This window comes from Trachypithecus francoisi, unplaced genomic scaffold (genome assembly GCF_009764315.1).
Source record: "Trachypithecus francoisi isolate TF-2019V2 unplaced genomic scaffold, Tfra_2.0 Lachesis_group20, whole genome shotgun sequence".
Classification (NCBI taxonomy): Eukaryota; Metazoa; Chordata; class Mammalia; order Primates; family Cercopithecidae; genus Trachypithecus; species Trachypithecus francoisi.
In genome coordinates this window covers 335562-348056 of record NW_022681466.1, presented here as the reverse complement: position 1 = coordinate 348056, position 12495 = coordinate 335562, and the positions used below count along the sequence as shown (strand labels likewise).

General features: G+C 36.7%; 1 protein-coding gene across 3 annotated transcripts in view; it reads left to right on the top strand.

Annotated features, from left to right (window-relative positions):
- Nucleotides 1-12495, top strand: part of ABCA9 (ATP binding cassette subfamily A member 9) — a 79192-nt gene that overhangs the window by 50955 nt on the left and 15742 nt on the right. For 2 of the 3 annotated variants that reach the window (XR_004430392.1, XM_033181965.1), the window contains 3 exons: nt 3662-3835; nt 4026-4139; nt 9928-10047. Coding sequence is in view for 2 of the 3 variants with exons in the window: in XM_033181965.1 (XP_033037856.1) it covers nt 3662-3835; nt 4026-4139; nt 9928-10047 (408 nt within the window). In the remaining variant the exon portion in view is untranslated. The remainder of the gene's footprint in view (nt 1-3661; nt 3836-4025; nt 4140-9927; nt 10048-12495) is intronic. The other variant, XM_033181966.1, reaches the window with a different exon arrangement.

Sequence of the window (12495 nt, the reverse complement as noted above, 5' to 3'; positions counted from 1 at the left end):
TTACATGCAAGTGGTAAATCTAATTTTTGTACTTGATGCAATGAATAATCAAGCACTTTAATAATAATTGCCAAATATGAAGAAAATGCTATCTTTCTTAAACAAATGTGAGACCTCAGGAAGGACAGCTTAGATGTCATCTGCTAACAGGGAATGACAACTTTCAACTGTATATCACTCAAAATTTTACTTATGACACTTACCCACAGACATAATCACATCTCATCTCCCAGTGGTGGTTTCTACCTTCCAGATGGTGGTAAAGCTACTCAGTTTAAAAGCCCTGACCAACTCACCACAGCACTTTGACTTGTTTTTGGAAAATATTGTCCCTTTAAAGCTCCATTTTTGTGAGTTTTTAAAAAATAAAATTCAAGGAGCCTGTAACAGAGTCTATCTGCCACTCTCCCATGTCTTCATGTCCTTGCCATCATCAACTATAGGACATGTTTTTGAAGGGCTTGACTTAATTTTTATTTATTCTGCTCTTAAACTGTCCCGATCTTTAGTGACTTCTCCCACGGGAAACACAAAATACTATTTTTCCTTTACTCTTATAAGACCACATATTCACTGTCTTTTTCCTCCTGCTCTTGACACTCTTTCTCACACTTTGTCGGGGGCGGGGGGGGTGGGTAAACTCCTCTGAGTTCAAATGTCAATATTTCCATCGTCAAGCTGCATGAACCTCAAAAGTTACTTAATCACTCTATGCTTCATTTTTATCACCTATAAAATGAGACATTAGTTACATCTATTTGAAATAGGTTTCTGTGAGGATGTGGTGAAATAATACCAATGAATTACTTAGAACCATGCTTCCCATATAGTAACTTTCCCATAAATGTTAATGCTTGATGCCTAAATGTCCAGGCTTTAGTTCTAGGACCCTTTTCAGCTAGTTCCAGAATTCTTGACTTCTATATGTACAGTTGCTTCTGTGATATTACCATATAGCTGAATAATAGATATTTCACACATAGGCAAAATAAAACTTGTATTTTCCTGACCAGATATGCCCACCTTATGACTTTCTTTTTTCAGCAAATGGCACTATTGTCTACAGTTGCTCTAGCATAAAATTCTGGCATTATCATTGTCTCTTTATCTCCTTTATTTAATCCATTGGAAATTCTTTTAAGTTCTACTTCAATTCCATCCATTTCTCTCCCTCTCCACTATTTTCTTCCTGGTCTAAGCCATCGTCATTCTTTGCCTAAACCACTGCAAGAGCTACCCATCAGTTTCCTTATTTGCAGTTAATTCCTTTCATACAATCAGAGTGAACTTTCAGAAGTTTAAATTAGATCATCTTATTACCTTGTTTAACAACCCTGGCAGTTTCTCTTTGCAGGTAGAATTAAATTCTAATTCTTTATGTTGTCTGGCAGAACGCTCCCTCCCTCATTTGTCTCTTTTTTATATCTCTACCTTTCCTCCTTGTACTCTCTTCCTCTAGCTACCCCACTTTTCCTTCTGGTTCTCAAATATGCCAATATCATCTGGACCTTTGCGTTGGCCATTTCTTCTGGCTGGAATGCTCTTTCTTCTATTCTTTCTACAGCTGGCTTTTAGTAATTCAGATCTCAGCACAAATATTTAAATATTTCAGCCAAGACCCCTTCTCTGCTTAACCAGTCTGAAATAGATTTCCCATAACTATTATATGAGCCTATCTTAAAAATCTATGTATGTTGCTTATCATTATCTGAACCTTTGCTTTTTTGTTGTTGTTGTTGTTAACTGTCTCCTGTCAACTAGGAATAAACATAAACATCATCAGCACAGGAATATTTTTCTCTAAATTTTACCTACTTCATGGTTACTCATCTCATAAATAATGGCTCATCTTTCATTCTTTTATCTTGACTGAAACCTAAGAGCTATTTTTTTAGGATTGCCAGAATTAAGCAAATAAAATTACAGACACCCAGTTAAGATTTAATATCAGAAACAATGAACTTTTTTAGTGTAAGCATTTTCCAGATATTGCATGGGACATACTTATACTCAAAAGGTTATTTATCTAAAATTCAAATTTAACTGGCAGCCCCATGATGTCAGTGTCTTTCTTTCTCTCTCATCTTCAGAGCTGGTTAATGGTGAAGTCACGGAATATGCTTCTGAAATATTTCTAGGATCTTTCTGCTTTCCTCCATCTCTTCTACAATACACCAGCCAGAACCATCATCATCTCTCTTCTGGACGAGCACAACAGCCACCCTATAAGGCCACATTAGCTGTCTCTATTTTTCACCCGGTGTGACAGAGGAATACCTTAGAAACACAAAGCTGATCTTGTTAATTCTCTGTCTAAATTCCTTCAATGGTTTCTCAACATACCAAGGAGCAGGATTGAAATCCTTGCCATTGTCTGAAAGCCGTGGGTGATCTGGACCCAGGTGTATCTTTCTCCCTTAATCTGATGCCACTGCCACCTTGATAACTATGCTCCAGCCACACTGGCTCCTTTCCAGTTTCCCAGAACATCAGCCTCTTTCCACGAAAGGGTCTTCTCTCCCACTGTTCTCTGCCCATAGTGCTTTCTGACCTGTCACCCGGATATATCCTATTCACTGCCCATGACTTCACAAGGGAACCTTCTCTGACCTGACCCCCGAGTTACAATTCATTTCTCTTTGAAAGGCTGTAATACAACCCTGAATTATTCTTAACACATGCACAATTTTACTTAGGTAGCTATCACTATATTTATTTGCTTATTGCTTCTATTTCCTCTTCCCCTGCAACTTAAATTTACAAGTGCCCCATAATCAACATGAAGTCAGTCATATGGTACACATTCTGTAAATATATATTAAATAAGTTGATGAATAGAAAATATCAACTCTCCAACAGTCCTCACTGTCATCCTCTTTCCTACTTCCTTCCAGATGTACTCTCCTTTCCAGAATTATTTGCAATCCAGTTTTTTGCTAATGAATCTCCTTATATAGACTCAATTTTAGATTTGAAATTTTAATTGCCTTTATGCTTTACTGTTTAAAATAGTTCAGGTCATATTTTCAAGACCTTGTGTTATGACAATCACTGTAATAATGTGACTTATAGTGGTCACAATAGCAAAATCCACTCACTAGTTTTCACAGTGCGATAATGGAAAATATGACTTACGGCAAGACAGTAAGAATAGTGCAACATTTTAAAGGCAGTCTTGCTGATTCCAACCTAAAGAGTTTTTAAATGAAATCAACTAGAGGACCATTTCTTAGACCTAAAATAAAATGCCAATGATAAATGCACCATTTACATTCAGCATAAATTTTAAGTATCTTACAAGAAATGGTAATCCCACTTATGTTGAACCTTTGTGCAATGTGCAAGTTTTCATGTCAAAGGAAAGAACAGTCTCAAAAAGAAAAGATGTCTTCTCATTGAGGCCATGCCCAATCATTCTGTGACATAACATTAGCTAGTTATGGTGGTGCATTTTCCCTTTAGACGATGAAATCATGACGTGGCTTGCAGCATTATCAATGCCTCTGAACAAGGGTGTGGTGAGTGGTGGTATCATTTGCTAAATCAGGATAATATTTCTAAAACACGAAGCAAAAATGAATGTTTTCATGACTATATATTTGCAGTTTCCCAAACTTCAGCTTTTCAGAAGCTTTTGATGGTTCTTCTATTTTTTTATCAGAGAAAAGCTCATTCCCAGCTACGGATTTCAGGCCTCTACCCTTCTGCATACTGGTTTGGCCAGGCACTGGTGGATGTTTCCCTATACTTCTTGATCCTCCTGCTAATGCAAATAATGGATTATATTTTTAGCCCAGAGGAGATTATATTTATAATTCAAAACCTGTTAATTCAAGTAAGTGGCAGCAATTATGAAATGGTTTTATTAGACTATTTTTTTCATAAATGCAGTAATATTATTAATCTTAAACCAAAGAACTTCAGATTACCTGTGCTATTGTATAGTTTTGGAAAATTGAGGAGTAAGTATGAGTACTCTTCTAGGTAGCATTTACCTTATTGGACTTTAACGTTTCTATTTTCAGATCCTGTGTAGTGTTGGCTATGTCTCATCTCTTGTTTTCTTGACATATGTGATTTCATTCATTTTTCGCAATGGGAGAAAAAATAGTGGCATTTGGTCATTTTTCTTCTTAATTGTAAGTATGCGTATAGTAACTATTATTTTATCATTTTTTGTAAATCCAAGAACATATTTCAATCTTTGTACTAAGCAGAGTGGCAAATTAATACTGCTCTCTAGAAAATTTTAATTACTCTAAGATAATCACGGTTCTATTTAAAGTCTACTCTGTGAGTGAGTGTATGTTATCTATAAACTATGATCCTCAAACATGTTTCCAGGTCTAACTTCTCCCCTGAGTAGAGACTTCTGCTTCTAGCAATTCACTTGCAATTTCACCTGAATATTTAAAGAAGACCTTAGTGATCACATACCTGAAATATAATTGTCGCCTCAATCTTATTCTTCATTTCTTTTTTCTTTCTTTCTTTCTTCTTTTTTTTTTTTTTTTTCCTGAGACAGAGCCCAGGCTGGAGTGCAGTGGCATGATCTCGGCTCACTGCAACCTACACCTCCTGCATTCAAGCAATTCTCCTGCCTCAGCCTCCTGAATAGATAGGATTATAGGTGTGCACCATCACACCTAGCTAATTTTTGTATTTTTAGTAAGGACGGGGTTTCACCATGTTGGCCAGACTGGTCTCAAACTCCTGACCTCAGGTGATCTGCCCTCCTTGGTCTCCCAAAGTGCTGGAATTACTGGCGTGAGCCACCACGCCCGGCCTTCGTCATTTCTGAATAGATTACATTATTGCAGCAGAATCCACCCAGCTAGTTTCTTATTCCAAAAGTTTGGAATCCTCCTTGATCACCCTCCATTTTTTCCGGCATTCAATCCACATGCATGTCATTTAAACTCTAGACATTTCCCAGTTGGCCTGATGTGTCCCGACTTCACCGCTATATCCATTGCCTAACCTTCCGTCCTCTCTCACCTAGAGTAGCGCAACATATCTGTAACTGGTCCCTCTGTTTCTACTCTTGCCTCCTGTTAACTGTTTTCTATATAATATCCAATGAGACCTTTTAAAAATAAATTTTAGTTGGAAAGTATAGCCTACATTATAGAAAAGTATGCACATTTTAAGCACACTAGTAATGTTCTATTTATTGATGTGTCTTGTAGTTTTTTTGAGCACTTCCCCAAAACTACCAGGTGCATCAATAAATAGAATGATACTAGAACCCTAGAAGCCCCCTTCCATCCCATTTCCAATGTCCCTCCTCCTTATAAAAATCATTACTCCTATTGTATTCACATAGGTTAGTGTAGCCAGTTTCTGAACCTAATAAAAATGGAATCATGTAGAAGGCATAATTACATATCTGTACACAATTGACAACAGGTTATTTAGAATCATCCATGCTGTTGCATTTGAGAGCAACCAGAATAGTTTATTTCTTTTCATTGCTGTAGTAGTCTCCTGATGAATGTACTATAATTTATTTATTCGTTGTTGATGGACATTCAAGTGGCTTCTTGTTTTGCACTGTTATAAATAACACCGCCGTGACTTTCTTGTTTCTTGTATGTCTTTTGGTGCGTGTGTGTGTGTGTGTCTTGAGACATAAACCTAGCAATGGAATTACTAGGTCATAGTGTATTCAACTTTATGTTCAACTTTAGTTGACCTTGCCAAACAGTTTTTCAAAGAGGTGGAACCACCCACAGAGTATGAGAATTCCAGAGGATGATATGGGGGATGCCTCACATTTGGAAGAAACAAAAATAAAATGCCACAAGTAAATATAAATTAGAAAATGAGAAGAAAAGACAATGACTTCCAGACTGGATTTAAAAAATTAGCTATATGTTATTTACAATAAACACACGTAAGTCATGGGCAATGACTTAACAGGCATTTTTTTAAATGAGGAAATTAGAAGTGTCTACACAAATAGCAGATGAAGTCAAATTCTAGACCAAAAGTCTTAAATAAGGAAAGAAATATGTTGACAAAATGCAAAATTCATGAAGAAAATGGAAGTCTCCTAATTTGTTTAGCAAATAATACACAATAGCAAAATACACAATCAGCTCTAAAGATCTAAGTGGAATTCAATGCAAGTGGAACTTAAATCACCTGTTTCAGAACTGGAAGATTCATTGGGAAAAAAATGAGCCAGCATGTAGAAATTTAACTTACACATCATACAAGTTGTATTTGATTTGTTATGTAGAGAGAGAACCTCTTTGTTCATAGAGCAGGGTAGCATGAAACAAAGAAAACCTAAGTGGAAATATAGTGGCCAAAGAATGAAGTCCCTAATGCGGAGCTTTTCCTAAGTCCGCTTCCATCCTCAACAAGCAATTTTGATGAGGAAAAGTTAATTGATAAAATACTGATAATTGGCTTCAAAAAGGTGTGCAAGAGTGACTGAGTTGACATCCTAGCACAGGTAAGTAAAAACCCTTGAGAGAAGAATGCTTCATCTGGAGAGGCGGGATGCTGAGGTTTGCTATTTTACAGGGCTCTGAACTGAACTGGACTGTGGCCTAAGGTCTAATAGTATGCGCACTCCTTGACAATGAGATTCACTGCCTACTAGGGAGAGTGAAAACTGGTGCAGAACACTGGACATGACCTACAGGAGAAAGCAATAAGGCTACACACAGCCTAAGCTAAGCACACTGCATACATCTAGGCCTCCAGGTTTCAAAGATACTGATAGAAAGCAATGCCTTACATCAAAATATTTACTCAGAGAAAAAGATAAGCCAATATCAGCCAAGAAAGAAAGCGTGTTCAGAAATGATAAGCGCTTTATCAGAGCAAATAGAAGATCTCAGTAGACCTGCATATGTTAGACATGTCCAAGATAAAAAGGTACTGCATGGCATCCCCATAGCAAAGAAATTAATAAAGTATTCCAAAACAATGCAGAACAAATAAAACTTCCGTTACAGCTTTTCCTATAGATTTTTTAGAAGAATACACATTTAATAAGACAAAAGCTCAGAGTCACAATAATAAAACATCCTGAATGTAAAAAAAAAGAAGAAATTTTAGATCCGCCTAAACACACTAACCATCAGTATAATTTCAGAACTAATAATGAATTCTGAAAAAGGCTGAAAATCTAATTACATATATAAAATAAAGGATTAAGATAATCCCCATGAATCAGCAAGACAACAATAAAAAAAGATGTAAATACAAAGCCAATCCAACAACAGAATAATTAATATTTTAATGTAGCAAATCCATTGTTACACATATGTATAATCCTTTTAAAATAATATAATTCTATTATACTTCTATGTATAAAAATATAATCGAAGAAATTCTTAAATTTAGGAAGAACTGTTACGGAATGATCAATATTCATTACGATATGAAACTTCCAAATAAAGGCACCCAAGAAGTAAATGTAAACCAATCATAAAAGAGAAAACTTCCAGCTGCCCCAGATTTATCTCCTGCAATTCTGTGTGTCAGTTTTCAAACATCTGAGGGAAAGGAAATGGAATTTCTCTCTTCCAAAATTATATCTACCAAGTTGCAGTTCTAGGAAAGGTGAGACATAATCAAATATAAAATCAGGAAGTAAATGTTTTAAAAGCCCTACTGAAAAAGTTAGTCAGTCCACACAAAAACCTGCACAATGATGTTTATAGCAGCTTTAATTATAATTGTCAAAACTTGGAAGCAACCAAGATATCCAAAATGGTGAATCAACAAACTGTGTTACATCCAGACAATGGAATATTATTTTGGGTAAACAGAAATGTGCTCTTACGTCATGAAAAGGCATGGAGGAAACTTAAATGTGTATTACTAAGTGGAAGAAGCCAATCTGAAAAGTCTATACACTTTTAATAATCTGTATGATTACAACTAAATGACATTCTGGAAAAGGCAAAACTATGGAGACAGTAAAAAGATCAATGATTGCCAGGGGTCACAGGGAGTGAGGGATGAAGAGGTGGGTCACTGAGGATTTTTAGGCCTGTGTGATACTATAATGGTGAATACATATAGTTAAATATTTGTCCAAACCTGTAGAATGTACAACAACAAGAGTAAGCTCTAATGTAAACTATGGACTCTGGGTGTTAAACATGTATCAATAAGGCTCATCAATTCTAACAAATGTACTGCTTTGTTGGAGAATGCTGTGCCTGTGTGAGGCCAGGGGGTGTATGAGAAATCTCTTAACCTTCCACTCAATTTTGCTGTGAAGCTAAAATTGCTCCAAAAAAAAAAGAATAAATAAATAATAAATCGTTCTAACAAAAAAAAAGAAAGAAAGAAAGAAAGAAAAGAAAAATACCCAGGAACAAATCACAGTCACATGAAAGATGAACCACTTAGGGTTAAAATTAATCCAACCAAGAAATAAAGAATTCAAGAAAGGCAAAATTGCAAAAGCACTGATAAGGACTGCTTAATTCACTTAAACATTTAGGAAGTTCAAATAACTTTGGGAATCATGGTTATAGAATACTTAAATATTTAAATAGAAAAAAATTCACAAAGTTGAAGAGTTCCTTTTGTAAAGCAAGCATAACTTTAATAATAAAACGTTAAAAGCTTTAAAAACCCATTGATAAATTCACTTGGAAAAATGAAAGACAACTCTCTAAATAGAAAGAAAGCAAACACAGAAATAAGTTTGAAAAAGAATAATTTGGCCGGGTTTAACGGCTCATGCCTGTAATCCCAGCACTTTGGGAGGCCGAGGCGGGTGGATCACCTGAGGTCAGGAGTTCAGGACCAGCCTGGCCAACTTGGTGAAACCCCATCTCTACTAAAAATACAAAAATTAGCTGGATGTGATGGCATGTGCCTGTAATCCCAGCTACTTGGGAGGCTGAGGCAGGAGAATCACTTGAACCCAAGAGGTGGAGGTTGCAGTGAGCTGAGATTGCGCCATTGCACTCCAGCCTGGGTGACAGAGCGAGACTCTGTCTCAAAAAAAAAAAAAAAGAAAAGAAAAGAAAAGAATCATTTAAAAATAGTCAAGTATGATTTATTTCAGAACACAATAATGGTTCAGTATTAGCAGCTAAAGGAAGAAAACTATATGAGTCAAGTAAAGATCATATAGTTCCTTAAAAAGACCTAGTATAAAGAAATTAGTAACACAAGAAGGACAAATTACCTAAACCAATGGTAAATATCATATCAAATGGTAAAATTATAAAGTTAGTTACTTAATATCAGCAATAAAATCAGTGATACCTACAATAAATAACTATGTCCTCCTGTGTCAATGATGTGTGGTGTAATGTGTACTCTAATTCATGGTTTGTAGAATAAATGTCACAAACTTTAAACAAAGTGTTAGTAACTGTTAAACTTTTAGATGCACATAAATTTTAACTTGCAGTTACACTTTTCAGAATCTCTCCTTCAAGACTAAAAGTGTCCATACATAAAGACTTATGTAGACCATCATTCATAGGAGCAGAAAAATTAAAAACATGTTTTCTGAAGGCAAAGTTGTTGAATTTTGCACATCCATTCAAACAAATAATTGCCAAGAAAACAAATAGCTGGTATGCCTAAGCCTAAAAGGATATCTATGAACTATTGCAAAATGAAGAAAAGAAAAATGCAGAGTAATGTATAATAAATAATCGCTTTATCAGAATCTAAATTTTAGCAAGAGTCTCACCCAATTTGTATGCCAGTTGAGATTGGGAAGCATTATTGTGTCTTTAAAAAAATTCATCATAAATCCACTAGAAAACTGTGATGAAATCCTATGCGGCAAAGGAAAGAAATGACATAAATACTGGCTTGGGGGGTGAAATTGAAAATAACAGTGTTTATAAGATGAATTCCCACCCTCTTAGAAAACATCCTAAAATTCAGATTGTTACACTTTAGTGATGCTATACTGTGCTTTTGTTTTAGATGGTCATTTTCTCAATAGTTGCTACTGATCTAAATGAATATGGATTTCTAGGGCTATTTTTTGGCACCATCTTATTACCTCCCTTCACATTGATTGGCTCTCTCTTCATTTTTTCTGGGGTAAGTAGTTCCACTTCTGTCCAGGGGTCATGAAATGTGTGACCATTTGAGAAAGCCATGAATATTGCAGAAATATAGGTAGAGTCCTCAGCTGTACAGTTTAAAGGTCTCTGTCTTTGGAAAGTCAGTTCTCTTGCCATGCCTGGGTAAGGGGCATAGTCTGATTCAGTAGGAAGCCATGCTTTGGCTTATGAAAGTCAAAGGCAACTCCAGGGGAGTAGCAGTTTAGTTCTCATGAGAATGCTCACTGTTGGGAGCCCTACTGGGAGGCTAAAGAGATGCCCTTCTTTTGTTAAGTTTTGGATATGTTGGGTTGGAGAAATGTCAAGTAGCCAGTTAGATGCATGAGTTGGGAATTCAATGAGTCAGGGTGTGTGGTGATTGGGATTAAAGATATTTGAGATTGATCCATTTACAGATGGTATGAAAGCCATGTGACAATAATGTGACCTATGCAGTGAGTAGAAATAGAAATAAAAAGGCCAATGACATGACCTTAAACTCCAAAATTTAGAGATTGGAAAGCAAATACATGACCTTGAACTCCAAAATTTAGAGGTTGTGAAGAGGAGGAGCCAGCAAATTCATTTGAGATGGAGCCAGGGAGATAGAGAACAAAAATGACAGGCTTCTGTGTGCTGGAAGCTCTTCTCAGATGCTCATAAGGGTATATGCCAGGTGGCAATAAAGAACATTTCAAGAAGGAGGGAATGATTAAACCATCAAATGCTACTGTGAGCTCTAGAAAGCTGACAACTGAAAAGAGACCATTGGCTTTGACTACCCGAATGTCATTGGTGATCTTAACAAGGTTGATTTTCATGAAAGTGTCAACACGAAAGCACAGTAAGAGTGAACTTAGTAGAAAACGTGAAGGGAGAATGTGGTGACTGTGGGTAAAGGTAAGTATTTCTAGGAGATTTGACAAAAATGGTAGCAGAAAAATTCAAGAATAAATGAATAGGGAGAGTAGATTTTTGTCTGTTTGTGCTAAGAAAAAAAATACCATGTTGATGTTAGAGAAATTTACACTGGAAAAAAGAGATAGAGGTTATCTCATGAGTAAGTCCATGAATAGCTGAGAAAAAATAGTATAAAGTCCATAAGTGGAGGGGGTGCTGTCCATAAAAGCAGGGACATTCCATATACTGAACATGAAATTATAATCAGATAATACAGACACTGGAGGCAGATAGTTTTGTGGCTTTGCTGGTAGAAAGATGAGATGATTCTCTTCTGACTGATTCTACATTTTTTAGGAAAGTAAGGGGGGAAGTCACTAACTAACAGTGGCCAAGAGGGCTTGGGATTTTGAGAATTTGATGTGAAAAACTATTTCAGAGCATAGGTCAGTAGAATGGACAGACAGTGCCAAAGACCCTCTGCCCTACTTTTCAGTGAAGTCAGCAAAGTAGAGTTTTCCTTATTACAGTCTGCTTCTCAAATGCAGTTTAGGAAAGGCAGAGAGTTGGGTTCAATAAGGGTTGGATGCTTGGCAGTCAAATTTGACAAAGAAAAGAATAAGTGAGCAGTAGTTCTATATAAAAAGGAATTGAAGATATCATGGATTCTAAGCTAGAGAATGAAGTTAAGGACGTGAGGGTAATTATGGACAGCGGAAAAGGAGTTGGTGTGTTAGAAGTTCTCCAACTCCAAATTACAGAGTAAGAACATTAGCATAAGGATGCTGGAAAATTAAAACGTATTGGCAGAGGCCGGGTGCAGTGGCTCAAGCCTATAATCCCAGCACTTTGGGAGTCTGAGACAGGTGGATCACCTGAGGCAGGGAGTTCGAGACCAGCCTGGCCAACATGGTGAAGCCCCATCTCTACTAGAAATACAAAAATTAGCTGGGTGTGGTAGTGGTTGCCTGTAATCCCAACTATTCAGGAGGCTGAGGCAGGAGAATTGCTTGAACCCGGCAGGCAGAGGCTACAATGAGCCGAGATCATACCACTGTACACCAGCCTGGGCAACAGAGCAAAACTCTGTCTCAAAAAAACAAAATGTATTAGCAGACAGAGTAGAGATCTGGGAGCCTGAGGTTCAGTTTGAATGAAGCACAGTTATTGAAAGTGGGCAACTGGGGCACTTAAGAAAACAAAATCATTTGAAATGATGCCATCCAATGTGGGAAAGTCATCTTCTCTAGATGGTGGTTGGCTGTGATAGAAATTTACTGCAAAGGGCTTAAAATTGCTCAGGAAATGTGTTGGTAAATATAGCTCAGGAAAGAAAATTGTCCATTTGCCTTTTATTTGCAAAAGAGTGGAGGATGTTGGAAAAATGTACGTATATGTATACATGTGGAACTCTAGGGGAAGAACTTTGTCTTCAGTTTGAAAAAGATTGCCGTGATTATTCTCAAAAGTGGCTATAAGAGGGCAAGAGCAACATAAAGATTTCAGGGTTCTTGGGTGCATCATCGAGGGAAGACCACAAATGAAG